General features: G+C 45.5%; 1 protein-coding gene across 50 annotated transcripts in view; it reads right to left on the bottom strand.

Moving 5' to 3' along the window:
• Positions 1–25947, bottom strand: part of SCMH1 (Scm polycomb group protein homolog 1) — a 189468-nt gene that overhangs the window by 13318 nt on the left and 150203 nt on the right. For 46 of the 50 annotated variants that reach the window (XM_084965530.1, XM_084965509.1, XM_084965517.1 and 43 more), the window contains 3 exons: positions 14573–14773; positions 12873–13034; positions 2876–3067 (listed from right to left, as the gene is read on the bottom strand). In XM_084965530.1, the coding sequence (XP_084821656.1) occupies positions 2876–3067; positions 12873–13034; positions 14573–14773 (555 nt within the window). The remainder of the gene's footprint in view (positions 1–2875; positions 3068–12872; positions 13035–14572; positions 14774–25947) is intronic. The other 4 variants (XM_084965512.1, XM_084965518.1, XM_084965526.1 and 1 more) reach the window with 2 other exon arrangements.

Genomic DNA, 25947 nt, shown 5'->3' with positions numbered 1-25947 from the left:
TATGGAAAAACCCACAGCTAACATCATTCTCAATGGCGAAAAACTGAAAACATTTCCACTAAGATTAGAAATAAGACAAAAGAGTCCACTTTCACCACTACCATTAGAAATAAAAGGAATCCAAACTGGAAAGGAAGAAGTAAAACTATCACTATTTTCAGATGACATGATACTATACCTTGAAAATCCTAAAGACACTAGCAGAAAACTGTAGAACTCCTCAATGAATTTGTCAAAGTTGCAGGATACAACACTAATATACAGAAATCTACTGCATTTCCATATACTAACAATGAATATCAGAAAGAGAAATCAGAGAAACCATTCCATTTACCAACGTATCAAAAAGAATAAATACCTAGGAATAAACCTACCTAAAGAGACAAAAGACCTGTTCTCTGAAAACTTTAAGACACTAATGAAGGAAATCAAAGACACAAACAGATGGAAAGACACACCATGCTCTTGGACTGGAAGAATCAATATTGCCAAAATGACTATATCACCCAAGGCAATCTATGGATTCAACGCAATCCCTATCAAATCAAGGACATTCTTCACAGAACTAGAACAGAATATTTTGAAATTTGTATAGAGACACAAGAGATCCCGAATAGCCAAAGCAATATCGAAAAAGAAAAACAGAAATGGAGGAATCAAGCTCCCTGACTTCAGACAATATTACAAAGCTACAGTTATCAAAACAATGTGGTACTGGCACAAAAATAGAAAATACAGATCAATGGAATTAGGATAGAAAGCCCAGATATAAACCCAAGCACCTTCGGTCAACTAATCTACAACAAACAAGGCAAGAACATACAGTAGAAGAAAGACAGTCTCTTCAATAAACAGTGCTGGGAAAACTGGACAGCTGCGTGTAAAAGTATAAAATTAGAACACTCTCTAACACCATACACAAAAATAAACTCGAAATGGATTAAAGACCTAAATATAAGGCCAGATGCTACAGAACTCCTAAAGGAAAACATAGGCAGAATGCTCTTTGACATAAATCGCAGCAACATCTTGTTTGATTCACCTCCTAGAATAATGACAATAAAGACGAAAATAAAACGGGACCTAACTAAACTCAAAAGCTTTTGCACAGCAAAGGAAACCATTAAAAAAAGAAACGACAACCCACAGAATGAGAGAAAAATCTTTGCAAATGATGCAGCAGACAAGAGCCTAATCTCCAAAACATACAAACAACTCATACAACTCAACCACAAAAAACCCAACTGAAAAATGGGCAGAAAGCCTAAATAGACTTTTCTCCAAAGAAGACATATGGATGGCCAACAGGCACATGAAAAAAATGCTCAGCATCACTATTAGAGAAATGCAATTCAAAACTACAATGAGGTCCCACCTCACACTGGTCAGAATGGCCATCATTAACAAGTCAACAAATAACAAGTGCTAGAGACGGTGTGGAGAAAAGGGAACCCTCCTGCACTGCTGGTGGGAATGTAAACTGGTACAACCACTGTGGAAAACAGTATGGAGGCACCTCAGAAAACTAAATATAGAATGACTCTATCATCCAGCAATCCCACTCCTGGGCATATATCTGGACAAAACATTCATTCAAAAAGAATACATGTACCCCTATGTTCACTGCAGTTCTATTCACAATAGCCAAGTCATGGAAACAGCATAAGGGTCCACTGACAGATGAATGGATTAAGAAGATACGGTACATATATACAACGGGATATTAATTAGCCATAAAAAGACAAACTAATGAATGCCATTTGCAGCAGCAACATGGATGGAACTAGAGATTCTCATACTAAGTGAAGTAAGCCAGAAAGAAAAAGACAAATACCATATGATATTGCTTATTTGTGGAATATAAAATATGGCACAGATGATCCTATTTACAAAACAGAAACACATCATGGTCAAGGAGAACAGACTTGTGGTTCCCTGGGGGGAGTGGAGAGGGAGGGGGATGGACAGGCAGTTTGGGGTTTTGGATGCAAACTGTTGTATTTGGGATGAATGGGCAATGGGGCCCTACTGCACAGCACAGGGAACTGTGTGTGATTAGGTCACTTTGCTGTTCAACAGAAACTGAAGAAACACTGTAAATCAACTATACTTAAAAAAAAAACCAAAAACTCAGCAGTTCCCGCTGTAGCCCAGCAGAAATGAATCTGACTAGGAACCATGAGGTTGCAGGGTCAATCCCTGGCCTCGCTCAGTGGGTTAAGGATCCGGCATTGCCATGAGCTGTGGGGTAGGTTGCAGATGCGGCTCAGATCCCACGTTGCTCTGGCTGTGGTGTAGGCCGGCAGCTGCAGCTCTCATTAGACCCCCAGCCTGGGAACCTCCATACGCTGCGGGTGCTGCCCTAAAAAAAAAAAGAAGAAAAAAACTCAGACACTTTCTCAAGGAAGCCTCCCTCGGACACCGAGCTTGGGTTAGGTCTTCCTTCTTGCAGTTTTCCTGCAACCCAAAGCATCTCTCTGCAGCCACAGTTCTGATGTTGTTTTACAATCACCTATTTAACTGTTCGGCTCTCCCGCGAGACTCTGAGCTCCTCGAGGACAAGAAGGGATGGACTTTTGCATCCCCACGACCAACACAGACGGTCTTCAGAGAAATGGCCAATGAACGAGTGACAGGCCCCTTCCCTGTCCCTTTGGCCCTAGGTCTTTGGCCCTTCGTCCCCTTCTTCTCAAGCCAACCCTAGGGCTTCCGCTGCTTCCCAGGTGCCTTGCCAGGCACAATGGCAGCCCAGACTCCAGTCCGACCACCAGGCAGGGAACAACAGAATGAAGTCCTTTCTGGCCTCCCGGGGCTTAGGGTGGAATGAAGGAAAGAATGAGAGAAGGAAGGGGAGACAGAGCTCTGAAAAGCTTACCCCTGGAGCAGAGCCTGCGCACAGCTGAGGCAGGGCTCAGCGGGAGGCCACAGGGTGGAAGCAAAGGTCGGTACCCACTTCGAAGATTTGGGGAGGTGCTGACAAGGCTGGTGGGATTCAAGGCAGAGTCCATTGAGTCTGAGTGTGGCGCCAAGGACCGGGCCAGACTATTTCCCAGGGTAAAGGTCTCACCTGGAAAACAGGAAAACCAGAGTTAGAGCAGGGACTAGCCTGGAAAGACTGCCAGGACACTGGCTCCTAGGAACCCATGTGTGTGGAGTAAGAGGCAGCAAAACAGAAAGCTTTGGGCGGGGTCTCCAGAGGCCTGGGTACCAGTTGTGGCTCTGGCTCTCATGAAGGGGCCGTGGTCAGGCCCAGTGCCACTCTCTGCACCTGGCTTTGCTCAGAGACGTTTTCTTAGACTAGATGTCTTTGAGTTTTCTTCTGGTCTGGATGTTTTATGCTTTTTCTCGGTAAAGAGAACCTTAAAAAAAAAAAAGAAAGCTATCTTGGGAGGAGGCTGCCTAACACACAAGGCGATAGGGTGGGGAAGGGGCTGCTGAAAAAGAGACACATTTGTTTGGATGAGGGCGCTGTAGAGACTGACCCTCTCAGCCAGCAGGACATCGTGAGGCCTGGCTAGAGGCTTGTCTCTAACGGATCTGCCCCCTGTTCCCTCTCTCCTTCTGGACTTGCCCGCTTCTACGGAGACACTCCAAGGAAGCTAGAGTTGGGCGTGGGGAGGACGCGGGCATGGAGAGCACAGCCTGTGTTAGGAGCTGGCTCTGCCATTTCACAGGCAAGGTGCTGCCCTTAGCGCCGCGGGCTCCTAACGAGAACACGGGCGGCCCCTTTCTTCCGAGGAGCTGACGAGTCCCAAAGAGATGCTATGGAAGCCTGTGGAATAGCCTGGGAACCTCGTCCTGAAATGTCCACACCTGGGCCAGGGCCCGACGCCGGGCACCAGCCCTTAACCACTGCACAAGAGAACCTGAGGCCGACTCCCTCCCGACTGGGTTCCAGCCACAAACGGTCAGGTCCTCAGCCCTGGCCCCGCAGTCTCTGCTCATGGGAGATGTCTTGGGTATGGGCCCGCGTCACACCACCCTCTGTGGTTTTTCTTAGAGAGCCGGTATTTAGATAACACCTGGGATTCCTTAAGGGGCCTCTGCTGACCACTAAGTCCAGTAAGATCCCTGTGGCAGGACGGCTTCTGATTTTAGGACTACTTTCTCCTAGTCACCTACAGCTGCTTGGTAACCAGGGGATTACAGTCAACTCTAGCATGAGACAGTCGGTCACCCTTATCTGAGAAAGTTCCACTGATGAAGCCCTTCCCAGAAATGGTTCTGAAGAGAGGTCTCTGAGGGCCCGGGACTCCTGAACTACACCCGCCCATTTCTGCAGCTGAGGTTTCAGGTCCTCTTTGTCAGGACAGACCGTCACCGCCGTGTTCCTGGGACGAGAACAGGGACCCATCGCAGGAAACAGGACGTCTGGGCTCCACTTCCGGACCTCTGCCTTCCGCCGGGTGTGCCATCTAAGGCAAGATGTTGGTCTTCTCTGGGGGTTCACTTCCTTACCCGTGAAAGAGGGAAAAGGTGTCCTCTGCCATGCTGAGAACATCAAATGTGAAAACAGAATGGCAGAGACGACAAAGGCGGGAAGCTAGTTTTACTCTTCATTCAGAGTTAGAGTGGCAAATCTAAGTTCTCTGCACTAGGTCAAAAAAAGATTTCCAGGAGTTCCCGTCGTGGCGCAGTGGTTAACGAATCCGACTAGGAAGCATGAGGTTGTGGGTTCGATCCCTGCCCTTGCTCAGTGGGTCAAGGTTCCAGTGTTGCCGTGAGCTGTGGTGTAGGTCGCTGACACGGCTCGGATCCTGCGTTGCTGTGGCTCTGGCGTAGGCCGGCAGCTACAGCTCCGATTCGACCCCTAGCCCGGGAACCTCCATATGCTGCGGGAGTGGCCCAAGAAATGGCAAAAAGACAAAAAAAAAAAAAAAAAAAAAAAAAAGATTTCCAGAGTTCCCATCATGGCTCAGATTCGTGGAAATGAAGCTGACTAGTATCTACGAGGATGCAGGTTCGATCCCTGACCTCGCTCAGTGGGTTAAGGATCTGGCGTTACCATGAACTGTGGTATAGGTCGCAGATGTGGCTCAGATCCTGCATTGCTGTGGCTGTGGCGTAGGCCAGCAGCTGTAGCTCTGATTTGACTCCTAGCCTGGGAACCTCCATAGGCCATGAATGTGGCCCTAAAAAGCCAAAAAAAAAAAAAAAAAAAGAAAGAAAAATAGAAACTATTATAAATAATACTAAGGAAAGGAATAGCAATGAAGACAGAAAATAACTGGGGGAGCTTTTTTAGAATAAGAGACCCTGAGAGGCCTCCCTGATAACGGGATGTTTAAGCTTGCCCTGAGGGAGAGCCCAGGGTAGAGATGCCAGATAGCGTGCTTGGTTTTAGGGTTCACTGAATGCCCTACATGGAGCTGAAACATAGTCTAAACATGGATCTCTAAGGAAACCACACATGAGAAGCATGTGGTCCAGGACCCAGGATATTCCCCATACGCAGAGGATTCCATGGCACAGACTACAGGATTGACTTGGTTTGGGTAACATCGTGGGAAAGGATCTGATGTACATACCACAGTGCGGTGCGGGGGCTACTGTGTGGTCACGCACAGAAAGACCTTGAGGTAGAAACGGCTTGGAATATTCAGGGAAATGGGGAAAAGTAGTGTATCTAAAACAAAGGGAACAAAGAGACGAGCTTGGAGAGTCAGGCAGGGGCCAGACCACGTGGGACGCTGCAAATCAAAGTAAGGCATCAGGAGTTTATTAAACGTGCATTAGACATTTTTGAAAAAGGGAAAAAAAAAACCAGAAAAAGGTTAGAACACCACTAAAGAGTTTTAAGAAAAGGAGTGCCATGATCTAACTTATGCTTTCATAAGACTATTTGGGCTATTAAGTAGATAATGGACCAGAGAGGCCAGAAAGGTCTCAGCAGGAGAGGAAGGATGACAGTGAAGGCAGCAGAGATGAGAATGACATACATGGATCCAAGACACATTTTGGATTTCCCCTGCCAGCTAAGGTGGAGCAGCAGAGATTAGATATGCCCTACTGCTTGACACGACTAAAAGACAAGACGTAATGTATGAGACTGCGGCTTTAAACACTGGGCATTAGTTAGTACAGGATAGACACTTCTGAAAGAGGGGAAACAAAAGAGGTGAACCCTACCTAGACTTGCTCCCAGGTTACTGTCTGGAGAGTTTCTAGGCCACAGGGCAGGGGGGGGAAGATCAGACAGAACTCAGTGACCTTTCTGAGCTGAGGAGATGGAGCCAAGAGTCCAGGTAGAACGCTGAAGCTAAAGCACACAGGTCAGAGTCTGGGAGAAGTGATTATAACTATACTTCATACGTTCACAAAAGTAAAGCAAAGACTGAGCAGGTTAAGCCAAGACATTGAGGATATAAAAAGACCTATACTGAACTTCCAGAAAGGAAAATACAGTGTCTGCGATGAAAAATACATGGGATGGATTAACAGTAGATTAGACACTGCCGAAGAAAAGATCAACTAACTTAACCATAGCTGTAGAATTTATCCAAGGTAAAACACAGAAAAAAAGGCCAATGGGCACTCCTGACATGGCTCAGTGGAAATGAATCCAACTGGTATCCATGAGAATGTGGGTTCAATCCCTGCCCTCACTTAGTGGGCTGGGGATCTGGCATAGCTGTGAGCTGTGACGTAGGTTGCAGATGCAGCTTGGATCCTATGTTGCTGTGACTGTGACGTAGGTTAGCACCTGTAGCTCCAATCTGACCCCTAGCCTGGGAACTTCCATATACTGTGGGCGCAGCCCTGAAATGCCAAAAAAAAAAAAAGTCTAAAAAATATTTTAAAAGCATCAGTTAAACTGTGGAAAATTTTCGAGAGGATTAATATATGTCTAATTGGAGTCCCCAAAGGAGAAGTGACAGAACAAATGGCAGACATTTTTCCAAATTTGATATAAATGATAAACCCATATATCCAAGAAGCTCAGTGGACCACAAGCACAAGAGGCATGAAGGAAACCCCTCCAAAGCACAGCATAATCAAATTCTAAAATCAATGATAAGCAAAAAACCTAAAAAGCATCCAGAGGAAAAAGATGCAAAGATCAAAGATAAGAATGGCGGCAGACTTCTCATCAGAGACGATGCTCAGCAGAAGACAATGGAGCCACGTCTTCAGCACATGCTGAACAACAGAAACGTCAATCTAGAATTCTAACTCAGCGCAAGGACCTTTCAAAGACAAACACAAGAAAAGATGTTTTCAGAGATACAAAAGCTGAAAGAACTTAATTACAGTGGACCATAACCCTATGAGAAATGTTAAAATAAAAAGTACTTTAGGCAGAGGGAAGTTGGTAGTATGAAATCTGGATCTGCACTAAAGAAGGAAGGGTAGCAGAAGTGGTAACTATAAAAGGGTAATATATACAAAACAGTTTTCCCTTATTTAAAAAAATCTTTAAAATAGTTACCTGTTTAAAATGTGAAGTGGGATCTATATTATATGTACAGGTACAACAACAGCATAAAGGCCAGGAGGTGGGAAGTACACTGCTTTAGAGTCCTTATACTATATGTAAAGGGACATGATTATTGCTTTAAAGTAAATGATGGTATGGATAAGCATGTATAATATAAACTAAAGCAGTCACTAAAATAACAAAACAAAGAAATAGTTAAGAAGCCAAAAAAAGAAATAAAATAAAATCATTAAAAACTAGGGAAATCCATAGGAAGGCAGAAAGAAGGAAAAAAGGGGACACAGAACAGATGGACCAAACCTCTCCACCACCGCTTCCCTTTGCTCTTTGAGTTGCTAAAAGTATAGATCTGAGTTAGATGGTCCTTTCGTTCAGACTTTCATTCAGATAATCACATAACTGTACTTCTGGATGAAAGTCAAGGTCTGGGCATTGTGCAGAAGAGGAAAGCTGAGGAAAAAGGAAACAAAATTACCTTTGCTTCATAAATTAATTTGGAGTTGCCTGCCCATAGCTTGGAAGGGAGGAGAGATAGGGTGGAGGGCACAGGGAAATCAGAGGGAAAAGGAAATTCCTCCAAACCTAGAGCGGATCCAAGAAAGAGGCCAACACAACATCTGATAAATGCTAAACCGTAACAAAAACGTTAAACTACTTCCTGTTGTTTGTGGTAATTAACCTTCTCTCCCCCAAAACTTCGGCGTAAGTTTACTACACTTAACAGCCTCCTGTTAGCTTTTCCTTAGGGAAGTGAAGGATGGGGCGCTGGACCCAACGGGTGGGGCAAAGCGCTGTAGGGAGACATCAGCTCTGGGAGCTGAAGGGAGAGAAGGCGTTAAGAACTGGCTGCTAAGCAGACATCCAAAGCTCTACGTGTGGACCGCTACATGGAAGACGTGGAATGGGAGTTCCTTTTATTTAGACGTGGGTGTCAACGGAAAGGACACTCGCCCAGTCTCGGAGGCCTGGCAGAGTTGAAAATCTCTGCCCACCTCTTGCTCCACTCCAATCAATTCTGAGTGAGCTTTCAAAAAACAAATCTGATCGTGTTACTTCCACAGCACACTCACGGATTTAAATACCTCAGCGGTTCCTCGCGGCTCAAGGATGTGGGTCTGTAACATGGCCCTTTAGACCTTTTTGGCCTGAGCCTCTGCTACCACTTCGGCTCGCCTTCTTCTCTTCCACCCTGTCTACCGGTTGTTCAGAACGTCCAGGTCCTCCGATGCACGTCACGACTGCTCTTGCCGCCTGGCCGACAAGGACATTCCTCATCGCTTTCCTCCTCCGTTTCTCTGGGTCTGTGGCATCCTCACCCCATCATCCTACTCCTTCGGGTCCAAGCTCGCATATCAGTTCTTCCGGAAGGTCTTCTCTGACACACCTGGTTTAAACTCTGAACTCTGCCCTTGTTCCATGAAAGCACTCACCACCACGAATTAATCTGTTGGCTTATGAGTTCATAATCTTTACCGGGCTGCGACTGCTGTGGGCCTTGACTCCTAGTTTACAGTGGAATCCTCCATGTGCCTAAGTCCCAGCTCGGCATCGTGCAGTCAATAAATGCTGGGCTGAATGACTGTCTGACTGAAAAATGGAATCACTATAGTTTCTAAGAATTGTAAACATCGGAGTCATCTTAAACTCTGACGGTTGTTGGAGAAAACCTTGGGTGGCAATGAAGAGGCATTCTAAGAAATTTTACCCTTTTTATTTGGCTTTTACCCTGGGAATTTTGGAGCTCTGGCAGGAGAACCACTTTGTAACTCGCTGGGAAGACGCAGATGGCAACTAGGAACACAGGCACAAGGAACTCATGGTCATGGCACAAAACGAACACTTTCTCTGGCAGAAAGGAACCTGGGCAACACCCAAACAGCAGACCCAAAGGTTAGGGGTAGGTGGACTTCCATTACGGCTAAGACGAACAGGCACTGGAACCAACTAAGTTCGTACAATCTCCTGTTTAATACCGTCGGGTTTTAGGGGACCAGCAGGAGCTTCCTCTCACTGGATCTAGGCATGCGCGTCCTTCCGAAGAAGGAATTCCGATCAGGCACTGCTTCCCTCTGGAATCCTTCCCTGACCTCCTTCGGCTTACTCCCTGCTCAGCACGCCCGGCTGGGCCGGAGCACCTCTGTTCCACGGCTCCTGCCACACTCACATTTACCTCTATATCTCCCTCTCTCAGAGCAGGGATCGAGTCTGCTTCCTCTCCCCAGAGGCCAGTATAGGTGCACAGAGTAAGGGTTTTAGAAACGTTTGATGACGTCAACCAAAACAACTGGCCTGAATTCTTCAAAATACCAATGTCGTGTAATGGAAGGTAAGAAAAAAAAAGCTTGGAAAAGGGTTCTGGATAAGAGAAAACGAAAGAGACAGTACAACTAAATGCATCAGATGCCCTCCACTGGATCTTGGATCCAGAGGGAAATGCTGCAAAGGGTATCACTGAGACGATTGAGGAACTCGGAATACGGACTCTCTACATGTACCAGAAGACACTATCGATGATACATTTCTTAAGCATGATAGTAGCACTGTGTTTCTTGCTCTTAAGAGATACATACAAAAGTATTTAAAGATCCAGTCTCTCATTTGCAGTTAACTCGCAAATAGTCCAGGAAATAAAAAAATATGTAGACACAAATATACTTATATATATGTTGAGAAACAGATAAAGTAAATACTGCAAAAGCTGAAGTGGACTGGCGGCTCAGAGGTTAAGGGTCTGGCGTTGTCACGGCTGTGGCTTAGGTTACGGCTGTGGTGTGGGTTGGATCCCTGGTCCCGGGAACTTCTGCATGCCACAGGTGTGGCCAAAAAAAACCTGTGAAAGTTAAGTGGTAACTCTAGGCAAAGAGTGGTTGCTCACTGTACCACCTGTTCAGCTTTTCAAAATAAAACACCGGAGGAAAAAACTGAGCCTCCACTTAGGTAAGGAAGCTGAACGGGATGTGTGCGCTTGGTGACTGAGGGCTACACTGGGGGTGTGTGGTCCCTAATGGGCAGGCCAGTGTGGAGACGAGGCTGTAGGGAAGGGCGAGGGTTCCAGGAAGTCCCCGGATAAGAGAGGTGGTAACTTCGGATGTCGAACTAGCAGAAGTGTAGCCAGGCAGAGGGTGGGAGCAATAAAACCCAGATCCAAAGGGCAAAGCAGAAGGAAGCCCTTATGTCGATCAAACTCTTTGGCAGAGGTTTGAGTAACTCGTCAGAAAACTGTAGGAAGTGACAAATGATCGGAGGAGGAGCAAAGGGTCAGTCAAGGAGGCAGGGAGGCAGAAGTAGGTGAGGGAGCCCAGGAACACTAGGAATCTAGGCAAAGCTCCGGTTTGTCTGGCCAGAGTTAAAACACTCATTTCAGGGAAGCAAACAGAAGCTATGGTGAGAGCAGGCGAGCTGCTGAGTACCCACTAAGAGAAACAGGTTAGAGAGCATAGGCGGGCACAAAGAGCCAGCTAACTCTGTCTGGAAAAGCGGGAAGGGAAGGGGGGCAGCCAGTGCAGAAGGTTATAAATCTGCTCTTTGTCTCTTCTTTTTTTTTAATTTTAATTTTTTTGTCTTTTTGGCTTTTTAGGGCTGCACCTGTGGCATAAGGAGGTTCTCAGGCTAGGGGTTCAATCAGAGCTGTAGCTGCCAGCCTACACCACAGCCACAGCCATGCAGGATCCGAGCTGTGTCTGCCACCTACACCACAGCTCATGGCAACACCAGATCCTTAACCCACTGAGCAAGGCCAGGGATCGAACCCGCAACCTCATGGTTCCTAGTCGGGTTTGCTAACCGCTGAGCCACAAGGGGAACTCCGTGGTCTCTCTCTTTAGTTGGTGAGGCCAGAAGGAAGCGTGGCTGAAGCTCTTACTGGTGGTTGAATCAGAGAGGTGCAAACTGGAACAGAATTCCCAAGAAAGGGCATGCCCAATTCTACTCTGCCATCCTGACTGCAGGCCCATGGTGTAAATTCCCGAGTCTCTGCAAAGCCACTATCAGTGCGTTGCTCTTCTTTATTAACGACGCTCCTCCGTTTAAGAATCTGAGTTTCCGTTTCTTTGAGAAACCTGTCCTTGGACTGGTGGCGTCACTCATGGACATGCCACCTTCTCTTGTGTGTCCATTCTTCCAGCGCCTCAGGCAGGGCTAAACTTTAACCACTGAAGTACAGCCCAGAGTTCGTAAATGCCAAGAGCGGGCGATATTTAACCACCTGACTTTGCACCAGCTCTGCCATGCCCAGCCCAGAGTCCCAGTGCAACTCTGGGACAAGTCAGAATGCCTCTTTCTATCCTTGGAGACTCTGAGGCTGAAAGAAAGCAATCTAGAGTAGCTTCGATGAAAAGTCCTCCTGAAGAAAAGGAATATGTCTGAAGGGACCAGAAGGTCTGGAGGTCTGGTCCCCGCAAGAGTGTTTGAAACTCAGGCTTCTTTTTTTTTTTTGCCCTGCATGCAAGTCACACAAGCATTCTTGTTTGGGTGCAAAAGTACAGACAGAGGGGATGGGCGCAGGGCGCGGCTGGGCGGCACTGTTATCAGAAGTGCTTCTGTCCAGACCAGGATGAAAAGAGGGGAGGCAGTGTGGGAACAAAAGCTGTGCAGCCAGAAGGGAGGCCCCTTTGAATTTATGCTCCCCCATCAGCGGACAGCACAGCCCCCGCACTGACAGCACTACCTCTTCAATCCTCGGGCCAGGACAGGCTGCTCGGGACGCGGTGGAAGGGCCTCTCTCCCCTTTCTCCACAATGACCTACCTCACTAGGCTGAAGGCCGAGCCTTCCTTCCCTCTCTGAAGCTCAGGATCCCGTGTTCCAGGTTAGAGACGCCGAGTCCCAGTCCTCAGACCCCTCTCTCGGAAGTGCTTAGTCACTGACCCGGCCACGTGGCATCCGCTTTCCCATTGTGGGTCTGGTATGTTAACTACGAGTTATTTTCCAGCCTAGTTAGAAACAGCAAGAACTTGAACTGACTTGCTAGACTGGCAGCGCTGGAGGAGTTAGGGCCCCGGGCCAAAGGAAAGAGTGGACGGCCAATCACCAGGGAGCACATTTCTCAATCTGGAGCCGGAGACTAAGCCTTCCTGCTGGTGGGGAGATCTATGTCAGGCCTTTGCTGCCAGGCGCACACTGGGAAATGCCCTGTGACTTCCCGGTGGCTGCATGTGCAGTTTGGAGCTCAGGGGAACAGGGCACCCACTCTTTTCTAAGCATAAAAATCCAGAGGAAAGAGGATTAATCCCGGAGACTGGAGACAAAATCCCAAAGGGAGAGGAGAGATGAGCAGAGACCAAAAGGTCCCAGCCGTGGCAAAAGTCAGGGGCAGAAAACCAGATTCCCGGGGAGCAGGTGCCAGGCGAGCAGGGCAGAGGGCTGGCCCTGGGCCTTGCCGCCGCTCCTCCTAGCCCTGCCCCCTTTCTTCACCCCGGCCCCGTCCCAGCTCCTACCTGGTAGGTACCTGGCGTGGCCGTGAGTCTGTGCAAAGGGCTGGTTGCCAAACAGATTGTCACTGCGAAGGTTGTGGCAGAGTTTCTCCAGGAAGCGGAGGACGTAGGTGATGCTGTTGGCAGCTGGGAGGCTGAGGGTGTGCTGCTCGCGGTCGAACACGGCTGTGGAGTGAGGCACACACAGGGCCGCGCATGTCAACGCAGGGCCACGTGGCGCAGGGCAGGAGTCCAGGCCCCTGCCTGCCTCAGGCTCACCTGGCTACACAGAAGCCGTCCGCGCCCAGTGCCCTCCCGCCCTCCCCTCCTCGCCCTTCCCGGAGGGCTTGGTTTTTGCCTCCAACTCCGAAGGCCTCGCACTAAAGGGAGTGGCCAGGCCAGGTCTGTGGCACCTGGGGCTCTGGAATGATTTCACTCAACCTGTGAAGACACTTGTGAACATAATTCTATCTGCCTCATCAGTTGGCTGGGCCTCCTCCAGGAAATGTGTTCATTCAGGGCTCTATTTCCATAAGCACTGCCCAAGAACAGAGACGCTGGGCAAAGGAGGAGAACACAGCTGTTGCTGGCAAGGGCTTGGGGCCCAGTCCGATCTGGAAATGGCAACTAGAATTTTGGCAATATCTGGAGTTGTTTCATGCTTTTTGTTTCCCCCTCCTAACTTTCTATCTGCTTCTATTAAAAAATACATTGGTACCATATCCCTAAAGAGCAGGAGCCTCTGTGTCTGTCTCTGGAGGCAGCAGAGAACCGGGGAAGGAGGCTGTTCTCAGGAACTGCCTTTGGGCAGAGGAAGAAGCCCAGAGAAAGTACGGCCAAGGGCCCCGCAGGAAAGGCAGTAACGAGGCTGAGTTCTTGCGGGCTGCTGCGCGGAGCACAGGAGAGGCCAGGCGGAGGCCCCGGCTTCAGAAGGAAAGGGAGGCTCGACCTCCACGCAGCCCTCATTCTTCTGGAATGATTCTCCCCCTGCCTGCCCCGTCCTCCTGCAGCCAGATCCTCCCTCCAGGCCCCCATGCCACCCTGCACACGTGTCTTGTGCATCACAACGCCCCCGCAGCGAGCTGTGAGCTGTGAGCTGCTCCTGCTTTACTGCGGGGCAGAGCCTGAGCACGTCACCCTCTTTTCTCCCCCCTCCCCTGGCCAGGATTTGGCAATGACCTCTGACACCCACTGAGGGCTCATACATGTCTGCTGAAAGAATCTGGCTGTGGTATTTACGGGGTCTTTCACACCAGCTGGGTTTCCGGAGGCTGGGTACCGCAACGAGGTAGAGGGAAGGGACAGGAGTTTCTGGAGTAGCATGCAAGTTAAGATTGAAAGGCTCCCGGTCAAGTCTTCATAGGTTTGGCAGGTAAAGAAGAGGGTATTGGACTTGGGGAAACGGATTTGTATCTTCTGGTGCCTCTTTACAGCAACACCCATTCAGTTCCTGCGTGGGAGAGGCGAGGCAGGGAGGCAGGAGAAGCGTCTGGTGAGAGGCTCCCCTGCGTCGTCTGCGGGCGCATCCTCCCCGTGGCAGCGACAGGGCTAAGGCCCGGAGGGGCTCTGGGAGTGGGAAAGGAGGACTCTCGGAGGAATGAAGCGCTCTCCTATTTCTCCGGAGCCTCCAGGTGTGAGGTGGGACCCAGGGCGCCTGGCGAGAAATCCACCGGTGGCAAGGACCTGCCCTCTGGCTGGGGGCCGCCCAGCCCGAGGGCGCTCACCTGAGACGACTGCGCCTCCGTGGCCCTGCTTGAGGAGGCTGAAGACGGTTTTCTGATGATGAGCACAGTCGATGCAGGCCTGGACAGCCTGCTGCAGCACCACGGAGGCTCGGGCAGGCCCGAAATGGTCAGGGAGCCGCTGGACCTTCTTCTTATCTAAGTGGGGGCCTGTGCTGCCGTTCTTGTTCAAGTAAATACAAACTGCAGGAGACAAAGATTCGAAGAAGCTTAAAGAGTATCTAGGGCAGAGAAGCGGGAGAACAGTGTTCTTTTGGCCCTTCACACACCAGGCTCTGGTCTCTACAGGATTCCCAGCTGCTAAGCTGGTGAAACACTGTGGGAGGGGGTGGAGGTGGCTGTACCCAGCTGCTGCCAGCCCAAATTGCATGACCAAAGGCTCTGGGAATCCAGCCTGCTGGGATAACAGCCCAGACAAGAAGCCAAGGCACAGAACTTGCACTTTGTCTTCTGTGCACTGAAAAGAAAATCGAAGCACGTATGTATGTGCTTTTTTCATCTTCTGTCCTCGGCTGCCTCTGCTAATTCCTCCCATCTCCTACGTGCTCTGCGGACGGAGCTGCAGGGCTACAGCAATTCTAGCAAGAGTGTGCGTGGGTGTGTCTGGCCCTGGACTCAGAAGGGTCACACCACCGGGTACTCTGCTTCCTGTTCTCGGCCCAGGAGTCCCGCTGCTACCTTCCCCATCGGCACTTCGGCTCCAAGGAAGCAGTGAACTTAGAAGAAAACTGCAATGAAGACAACCATGTAAAGGCCCTAGGGTGCCATCCATGCATCTGTCTGCCTCAGTCGCTTCTCCCGTCAGGACAGCTGGGCACCCTCCCTCCACCTGGCACCGTGCTAGGGGAGAAACAGGCAGTCCAACCCAGACCTGCTTCTTGGTCTCCAGAGAGGACCCACGGCCGCCCAGTCCGCAGTCTGTCCGCTGACCTGCCTTCTAGGCTTCCACTTGAGTAGGGGGTGCTCTGCTTTCTCACACTGGCCTGGCTCGCACTAAGGGAAGGGCAGGAGGGCTACGAGACGCAAAGGTGAGAGCAGTCGCCGTTTGGGCTGTGGATTGACTGCTATCCTCTTTGGGCCTCAGGTTTGCTGTCCACAAAATGAGGGGCTGAGCCCGATGCTCTCTGAGGATTATTCATCATTCTAATTCTAAGGGGAAGCAAGACGGAGGGAAGGAGATGGAAAGAGAGGCAGGAGGCAGACGGCAACGCTGAAAAGAAAGAAGAAAAGAGAGAGAAGGGTCATAAACAAGATGAATTGAAATATACATATCTTTTCTCTCCTAAAACCCCCTCGAATAAGACACGTAACAAGGAGACAATTTAGAATTCTGGAAGCGGGAAAGCAGAGTGGCAAAGCAGCAACTAACTCAGCAGCAGCAGATCCAAGAAAGCTGAATCCTCAGCGAAGAGTGGGAATGATAAGAACGAAGGCCCACAGATGGGCAGGTCCCCCTGCAGGGAGGTGTGAAGGCACATTTAACAAAAGAGGAATAGGTTGACATTTGTGAAGAAATACTTAGAATTTCCATGGCATATTATGACTCTCTCACTGAAAACAAGTAAAAATGAAGGAACTCGAAAGAGGTAAGAAGAGTAATGAAAATAAGTGAAAACACGTGTCTGTGAAAAGACGCTTATTGGAATGTTCATAGCGGCTTAGTCATAACAGCCCCAAACTAGAACCAACCCAAATGTTCATTGGCAAGAGAGATGTACAAACTGGGGGATATTTATGTATTTGGGTGCCGCCTGGCAGTAGAAAGGCTGGGCCGCTGATAGGTGCTTATTAAAAGCACCATTACAATTGCTTCATTGGAGAATAGTTGACTCACAACGTTGTGTCAGTTTCAGGCGCACAGTAAAAGGAATCAGCGCAGCGTCTGTCCATTCCTTTTCAGATTCTTTTCCCATTTAGGCCACCACACAGCACTGGATGGATCCTCGTGCTGTACAGGAGGTCCCTGTTCCTCAAGGACCTGGTATGCATGCGGCTGGGTATCGGTGTCCGTCCCAACCTCCTCATTTAGCCCCAACACTTTCCCTTTGGCGAAACCGCACGTCGACCACGTCATTCTGAATGGAAGAAACCAAATACGAAACAGTCCATACGGTCTGATGCCATTGATACGTTAGGTTCAGGGATGAGAAGATCTAACCTATGGTAACAGAGATGAGAATAAAGGTGAGAGGAAAGACTGACTGTGAAGGAAGCACGAGGTACCTTCCGGGGGGGCGGCCGAAGTGACTCTTATCCTGAGATAAGGTTACCTGGACTAGTTTCAGAAGGATAGGCATTAACTCTTCCCTAAATGTTTGACAGAATTTGCCTGTGAAGCCGTCTGGCCATAGACTTGGTTTGCTGGAAGGTTTTGTTGTTGTTGTCTTTTTAGGGCCGCGCCTGCGGCATATGGAGATTCCCAGGCTAGGGGTCCAGTCGGAGCTGCAGTTGTCAGCCTACACCAGAGCCACAGCCATGCGGGATCCGAGCCACGTCTGCGACCTACACCACAGCTCACAGTTCAGTCTGGAAGACTAGCTTCCTGAGAATTTGTCCGTTTCTTCTAGGTTGTCCATTTTATTGATACATAATTGCCCGTAGCGGTCTCTTACGATCCTTTGTCTTTCTGCGATGTCCACTGTAACTTCTTTTCATTTCTGATTTTATTGAACTGAGCCCTCGCCCTTTTTTCTTGATGAGTCTGGCTAAGAGTTTATCAGTTTTGTTGATATTTTCAAAGTACCAGCTTTTAGTTTCACTGATCTTTCCCACTGTTTTCTTTGCTTCTATTTCATTTATTTCTGCTCTGATCTTTGTGATTTCCTTCCTTCTGCTAACTTTGGGTTTTGTTTGTTCTTTCTCTCGTTGCTTTAAGTGTAAGGTTAATAAGCGGTTTATTTGCGATTTTTCTTGCTTACCGAGGTAGGCTTATATGCTATAAACTTCCCTCTTAGAACTGCTTTTGCTGTATCCTGTAGGTTTTGGAATGTTGTATTTCCATTTTCATTTGTCTCTAGGTATTTTCTGATTTCCTCTTTGATTTCTTCAGTGAGCCAATGGTTGTTTAGCAGCATATTGTTTATTCTCCAAATGTTTGTATTTTTTGCAGTTTTTTTCTTGTAGTTGATTTCTAGTCTTAGCGAATTGTGGTTGGAAAAGATGCTTGATATTACTTTAGTTTTCTTAAATTTACCAAGGCTTGATTTGTGGCCTAGAATGTGATCTATCCTGGAGAAGAATGTGTTCAGTATGAGCTTGAGAAGAATGTGTATTCTGTTGCTTTTGGATGGAATGTTCTATAAATATCAATTAAGTCTACCTGGACTAATGCATCATTTAAAGCCTGTGTTACCTTGTTGATTTTCTGTCTAGATGATCTTTTCATTACTGTAAGTGGGGTGTTAAAGTCCCCTACTATTACTGTGTTATTGTTGATTTCTTTTTTCATGGCTGTTGGCCACTGCCTTGTGTACTAAGGTGCTCCTATGCTGGGTGCACATATATTAACAATTGTTACATCTTTTTCTTGGATTGATCTTTTGATCATTATATAATGTCCTTCTATATTTTAACTGTCTTTATTTTTTGTGTGTGTCTTTTTTGCCGTTTCTAGGGCTGCTCTCACAGCATAAGGAGGTTCCCAGGCTAGGGATCTAATCAGAGCTGTAGCTGCCGGCCTGCACCAGAGCCACAGCAACGTGGGATCCAAGCTGCGTCTGCAACCCACACCACAGCTCAAGGCAATGCTGGGTCCTTAACCCACTGAGCAAGGGCAGGGACCGAACCCGCAACCTCATGGTTCCTAGTCGGATTCGTTAACCACTGCGCCACGACGGGAACTCCCTTTAATTTTTTTTTTTTTTAAGCTTTAAAAAAATGTTTTACTCAAAACTGTATCACAGTGCCCTTGATTATCTAACAGATAAAAGGGATCTGAATCTCCTCTAAAGAACATAACAGTGGACATATGGTGCTTTGTCTTCTCCCTCACTTCGTCTGCACAGAACACCATTCTGAGACCAACACAATCAAGCATCCGCCATGCTCCGATCCCCAGGAATGGAGGACTTCTGATCCTGTCCAGTGTGTAGTGTACTGCCTTGCATATTCACCACATGAAATAAACATAATATACAAAATATTGCAGCTGTAAAAAGTGTACATTTCCCTCTTCCCCTTACAAAAGAATTTGTGGAAAAGTATTAAATTCCCTATTTTTTTCATTTTTAAAATTTATTTATTTTTGTTTAGGGCTGCACCTGCAGCACCTGCAGGTTCCCAGGCCAGGGGTCGAATTGGAGCTACAGCTGCCAGCCTATGCCACAGCCACAGCAACATAGGACCGAGCTGTGTCTGTGACCTCCACCAAAGCTCATGGCAATGCTGGATCCCCAAATCCCTGTGCAAGGCCAGGGATCAAACACACATCCTCACAGATTATAGTTGGATTCATTTCTGCTGCACCATGAAGGGAACCCCTTAAGTTGCTAGTCTCTTAGCTGAAAATGCAAATCTCCAGTATTCTGCAACTGTACCCTCCTCTTTTCACGACTGCAGCTTTTGATATCATACTTGTGTGTGGATAATTTACTATATTTATTATACGTTTGCCTTTTTCGGTGAGCCTTCTCATTTGTAATTTTCTTGTTTCTAGTTACGGCTTTTTCTTGTTTGCCTAGAGAAGTTCCTTTTGTGTTTGTTGTAAAGCTGGTTTGGGAGTGCTGAAGTCTCTTGGTTTTGCTTATCTGTAAAACTTTTGATTTCACCATCAAATCTGAATGAGAGCCTTATTGGGTACAGTATTTTTGGTTGGAGGTTTTCCCCTTATCACTTTAAGTATATCATGCCACTCTTGTCTGGCTTACAGAGTTTCCACTGAAAAATCAGCTAATAACCTTATTGGGGTTCCCTTATATGTTATTTGTTGCTTTTCCCCGGCTGCTTTCAATATCTTCTTTTTCTATTTGATTTTGGTCAGTTTGACTAATATGTGTCTTGGGGTGTTCCTCCTTGGGTTTACTCTACATGGTACTCATTGTGCTTCCTGACTTGAGTAAGTGATTCCTTTTCTATGTTAGGGAAGTTTTCGGCTATTACCTCTTCAAAAATTTTCTCCAGCCCTTTCTTGCTCTTATCTCCTTCTGGTGTGTTTAATTTTGTCCCAGAGTTCTCTTAGACTGTCCTCATCTCCTTTCATTCTGTTTTATTTTCCATTCAGTGATTCCCACCAGTCTGTCTTCCATCTCACTTGTTTGTTCTTCTGCCTCATGTATTCTGCTATTGATTCCTTCTAGTGAATTTTTCATTTTGGTTATTGTGTTTTTTATCTCTGATTGTTTGTTCTTTAAATCTTCTATTTCTTTGTTAAACATTTCTTGTAATTTCTCGATCTTTGCCTCCGCTTTTTTGTTTGTTTGTTTGTTTTTTGGTCTTTTTAGGGCCGCACCAGCAGCATATGGAGGTTCCCAGGCTAGGCGTCAAACTGGAGCTACAGCTGCTGGCCTATACCACAGCCACAGCAAGACAATATCCGAGTCGTGTCTGTGACCTACACCACAGCTCATGGCAATGCCGGATCCTTAACCCACTAAATGAGGCCAGTAATCAAACCACCTCCTCATGAATACTAGTTGCGTTTGTTACCTGCTGAGCCAGTTTTTTTTTTTTCTTTTTCTTTCTGAGATCTTGAGTTGTCCTTACTATCATCACTCTAAAGTCCTTTTCATGCAGGTTGCTTATCTCCACTTCACTTAGCTGTTCTTCTGGGGTTTTGTCTTGTTCCTTTGTCAGGCTTATATTTCTCTGCCATTTCATTTTGTCTAGATTTCTGTGTTTGTGGTCTCCTTTCTGCAGGCTGCAGGGTTGTAGCCTCTCTTGTTTCTGGTGTCTGTCCCCTTGTTGGTGAAGTGATACAGGTGCTTGTGGCAACCTTCCTGATGGGACAGGTTGGTGCCTCAAAAGATTCTTTTCATTTTGTACCATCTCTGTCCCTCTTAGTCTGAGGTGGAAATGCTTCCCCAGAATGATTCTCTTAGAAACTTTGGGGGTTTTCCATGAGTACTAGTAAGATTTACTTCATTAGTCAAAAGTCACAATCACAATCTCTTAAAGATAAGCCCTTTCCTACTTTGGGCTTCCTGTACAGCTCTATGAGACAGTGTCATTAAGACGCTTCAAAATCTTACTGTTTAAAGGAGAGGCTCTGAGGCTTGTGCTTAAGATTTTTAGACGGCTTTTTGGTCTGAAACATAGTCTTAAATCACTCTGACATCTTAACGAAAGATTTTTATTGTCCAATCCTCCATTTGACACTTTCTTAATTTAGATTTGTTTTCCTTCTGGAGAGGCTGGAAAAGAGAAGCATTTCCAGACTGTGACTTTTTTGTTTTTTAGGTTTTTTTTTTTTTTTTTTTTTTTTTTAAAAGCTCATCTCTCTCATCTTATATTTTTATCAGAGGCAGTGAGACGCCAGGGGGCACTTCATTACTTTGTCTGGAAATCTTATACTTCACTGAGCCCATCAGGTACATTTCCTAGTTCCTTGTTACTGCAGGTGTTATCAACTTTCCATCACTACCTAGCAGGTGTCTTCTGTCCTGCATCTTCCAATAAGATTTTCTTCACTTTCTTTTAAGCCCTCACTGATAACCTCCCTCAAGACTTTTTAGGCTTCCATTTTCAAGTTTCTAAGAGAATCATTCTGACAGAAGCATTGCTAGGTCAGACTGAAAAGGACAGAGATGATACAAAATGACAACAATTCTTTGGACAACCTCACCCCCACCCCCCACTTTTTATGATCAGGAAGAAGACCGAGAAGACAATTTCAGCTTTCCAATGGAAAAGGATGATTCAGAGGATGAAACCAAAGAGACCATGGAAACAACTCCAAAAAGTAGTATTTTCTCTAATTAAGGAATTGGCAATCCATGCCCAGCTGGATTTCAGAATTCCTATAAACCCGTGACTGATATATGCCTCCAGTCCCACCCCCCTTTGAATGAGTGTATCTATGTTATCCTATGCTTGTCTCACCATTGTATGTTGGGTATATGGGGTGCAGACAACATGTTTCTTTAGGTCACAGGCCTGCAGTTTGAGAACTACACTCAAGTAGCTATGCCTGAGAAACTTGACCAGAAAGGTCTTATTGGCATTTTGATGTGATTTAGATGAGCCTGGATCCAGATTCAGACGTTGTAAAAGGATGAGACCTTTAAAAGGGAATCTCAGAAGGGGAAGGATAAATTTTACGAGTGGGAAAAATGTAAATAATTTATGTCTAGAGAGTAGACTCAAGCAGTTTTAAAGTATCGACCATAATTCTTTGACCCTCCTCCCATCAAGATATGAGGTCTACTCCTGTTCTCTTGAATCTGAGCTCTGTGCTTGATCAATAGAATATGGTAAGAATGATGCCATGTTAACTTTTGAGCTGAAGCCTTAAGAAAATGGTAGCCTCCGCTTCCTGTTTCTTGGGACACTTGCTCTTAGAACTCAGTTACCCACCCTGGCATGAGAAAGTCCAAGCTACCCTTTTTGAAAGGTTCATGTAGAGAAGAACCAACAGCCAGCACCAATGTTGTTAGCCACATGAATGAATCACCTTGGATCCTCCAGTGCCAGGTGAGCCACCTCAACTGATGCCATGTGGAAGAGAGATGAGCAGCTTCTGCTTTAATTTTAACATAGTTGAATATACTGATACTACCTTTTCCAGGAATATAAAGGTTATATAATTTTTCTTTTATAGTTTATGCTTAGTATCTTTTTTTAAAAAAAATCCTTCTCAATCTTAAGGTCATAAAGATATTTTTTAACATGGTCATGTTTTGGTTTTTCTAATGCATCCGTGAAATCAGAATTAGAGGCTGTAAAAAAAATACAACTATGATTAATATGCTAAGGTTTCATATGGAACTTGGAAGTAGCCACTTCATCCCGACAAATAGTAGAAAGCTAATAAGCAAACTGAAAAATCAACTATCCTTTTTAGATCAATCAGAGAAGTGAAGTCACAGGGCAAACTGCTGCCCCTCCAAGTTTGAAGAGACAGACAAGTGAAAACATAGAATCATAATTTACTTAGCAGAAACCTCCATAGGAACCAGCACAGAGGTAGGAAAGTCTACGCTATAATTGATGGATTGCTTGAAGCTCAATAAGAACAAGTCTGAGAGTTAAAAACTCTAGTGCTACCCACTCATGGCAGGGGTGTGTGTCCCATACTTTTGTGAGTTTTACCTCCAGAAGCTCAACCATGTTCTCACAGTGAATACTGGAGAAAAATCCCCTCATGCTTCCAGCCGGGGAGGGGGAAAAAGGAGTCATCCAAAAATACATCCTTCTTAACATGGCCTGCCCTCAGCTCAAATTATTTTACCAGAGCTTAACCTGCTTGGATTTGGGCAGAGCCTAACCTACCTGGGGGAAGGTAAATACTCAACTTCAGCCCCCTCCAGCCATCCTGTCCCATCTAAGGGGGTGAGAGGGACTAAGAAGCACAGGTAAAGTTCACAGCCCAAGGGCACCGTCTCACTGAAGGACTGAGAGCTAATCATAGGACTATAGAATACTTCTCCTCCTGTAATGTAATACCTTACCATTACATTACTAAAGGCCTATTTACAACAATTCCTTTTACCTAGTACATTATGTCTAGCTATCAAGAAAAAACTGCAAGGTATACTAAAGGCAAAAAATGTAGTTTGAAGAGACAGAACAAGCATTAGAACTAGACTTGGACATGACAGGGATGTTGGAATTATTAGATCAGAAATTTAAAACAACTATGATTTTGTTTTGTTTTGTTTTTTTATTTTTCAAAATAATTTAATAATAATTTTTATTTTTTCCATTATAGCTGGTTTACAGTGTTCTGCCAATTTTCTATTGTACAGCAAGGTGACCCAGTTACACATACATGTATACATTCTTAAAACAACTATGATTAATATGCTAAGGTTTCTACTAGATGAAGCAGATAGCATGCAAAACAGATGGGCGATATACACAGAAAAATGGAAATTCTAAGAAAAAATCAAAAAGTAAGATAGATATCAAAAGCATTGAAATAGAAACGAAGAATGCCTTTGATTGGCTTATTAGAGGACTGGACACAGCCAAGGAAACAACTGTTGAACTTGAAGATATCTCAATAGAAATTTCCAAAACTAAAAAGCAAAGGAAAAAGAAGATTGTAAAAAAAAACCCATCCATAATAGATAATCCAAAAACTTGGGGCAACTACAAAATGAGTAACATACATACAATGGGAATACGAGAGGAGAAGAGAGAAAGGGAGAGAAGAAATATCTGAACTAATAATGACAGAGAATTCCCCCCAATAATGTGAGACACCAAAGCACAGATCCAGAAAGATCAGAGAATACCAACAGTATAAATGCCAAAAAAAAAAAAACTAGGTATGTTTTATCCAAAATGCAGAGAATCAAAGATAAAGGAAAAAATCTTGAAAGATTTCAGAGGAAAAAACCACCTTACCTATAGAGGAGCAACAATAAAAATTATATCCTTAGAAACCATGTGAGCAAGAAGAAAATGGAATGAAATATTTAAAATGTTGAGGGAAAATATCCACTGACGTAGAATGTTATACCCTGAAAAATTAAAGTGAAGGAGAAATAAAGACTTTCTCAGATAAAGAAAAATTGAGGGAATTTGTTGCCTGCAGACCCGCACTGCAAGAAATGTTAAAGAAATTTCTTAGAGAGAAGGAAACTAGCATAGGTCAAAACCTGGATCTACATGAAGAAAAGAAGAGCATCAGAGAAGGAATAGCTGAAGGCAAAAGGAGAACTTATTTTTCTCATTCTTATTTGACCTAACAGATAAGAGTTTGTTCAAGATAGAAACAGCAACAATGTATTTGACTGTGTATGCTAACGTATATATGCACATGTTTATGTATAATTATGTGTAAGTGAAACAAATTACACAAAGGATGGAAAGAATTATTTTCTCATAATGTCTGTGAAGTGGTGTACTGTTATTTGAAAGTAGACTTGTATTAGTTATAAATGTATATTGAAAATTGTAGGGTTAAAAAAGTAAAAAAAGAAGTACAAGTGATATGCTAAGAAAGGAGAAAGAGTGGAATCATATAAAATTCTCAATTAAAACCACAAAAGGCAGAAAAAGAATGGAAGACAAAAATAGGAACATAAGTACAAGGGCAAAAAATAGAAAACTAACAAATACGGTAGATATTTATCCAACTATGTCAATAATCATTTTAGATGTAAATGGTCTAAACATACCAATTAAAAAGATTCTCAAAGTGGATCAAAACATAATACCCAGGAGTTCCCACTGTGGCACAGTGGCTTAAGAATCCAACTGCAGGAGGTCCCGTCATGGCACAGTGGAAATGAATCCAACTAGGAACCATGAGGTTGCGGGTTTGATCCCTGGCCCAGCTCAGCGGGTCAAGGATCCGGCGTTGCCGTGAGCTGTGGTGTAGGTCACAGATGTGGCTTGGATCTGGTGTTGCTGTGGCTGTGGTGCAGGCTGGCAGCTTTAGCTCCAATTTGACCCTGAGTCTGGGAACCTCCATTTGCCATGGGTGTGGCCCTAAAAAGCAAAAAAAAAAAAAAAGACTCTAAGTGCAGTGGCTCAGGTTGCTGTGGAGGTATGGGTATGGGTTTGACCCCTGGCCCAATACAGTGGGTTAAAGGAGCCAGCATTGCTGCAGCTGTGGCATAGGTCACAGCTGGGGCTTGGATTCAATCCCTGGCCCAGGAACTTCTAAATGCTGTGGGTGAGACCTTCAAAAAAAGACCTGAACTCTAGGTAAACAAACCCACTTTAAATATGAGGCTTCACATCAATTAAAAGTAAAGGGATGGAGAAAGATACGCTATGCTAACACTAATTAAAGGAAAATGGGAGTGGCTATATTAATTTCAGACAAGGCAGATTTTAGAGCAAGGAAAGTTACCACAGATAAAGGGGCATTACATGATAATAGAGGTGAAATATCTAAGAAGATGTACCAATCCTTACTGTGTATGCACCTAACAACAGAGTTATCAAAATACAGGAAGCAAAAATTGATAGAATTGCAAGGAGAAATAGATGAATCCACTATTACAGTTGGAAACTTTAACATCCCTTTATCAGAAAAGGGCAGATTCAGCAGACATTGTTGAACTCAACAGAACCAACAATCAATTGGATATAATTGATATTTATAGACTACTTCACCTGCCAACATCAGAACACAGATTCATTGCAAGCTCACGTGGAACATTCACTAAGACAGACCACATTCTGGGCCATAAAACACATCTTAACAAATGTAAAAGAGAAATCATATAATATGTCTGCTCTTAGAC

Source organism: Sus scrofa, chromosome 6 (assembly GCF_054392235.1).
Source record: "Sus scrofa isolate SSC_HxYL_T2T_F1_AM1 chromosome 6, Sscrofa_HxYL_maternal_Yorkshire_Landrace_v2.0, whole genome shotgun sequence".
Taxonomy (NCBI): Eukaryota; Metazoa; Chordata; class Mammalia; order Artiodactyla; family Suidae; genus Sus; species Sus scrofa.
The sequence above is the reverse complement of the archived record's forward strand: the minus strand, read 5'-3'. Positions and strand labels throughout refer to the sequence as shown.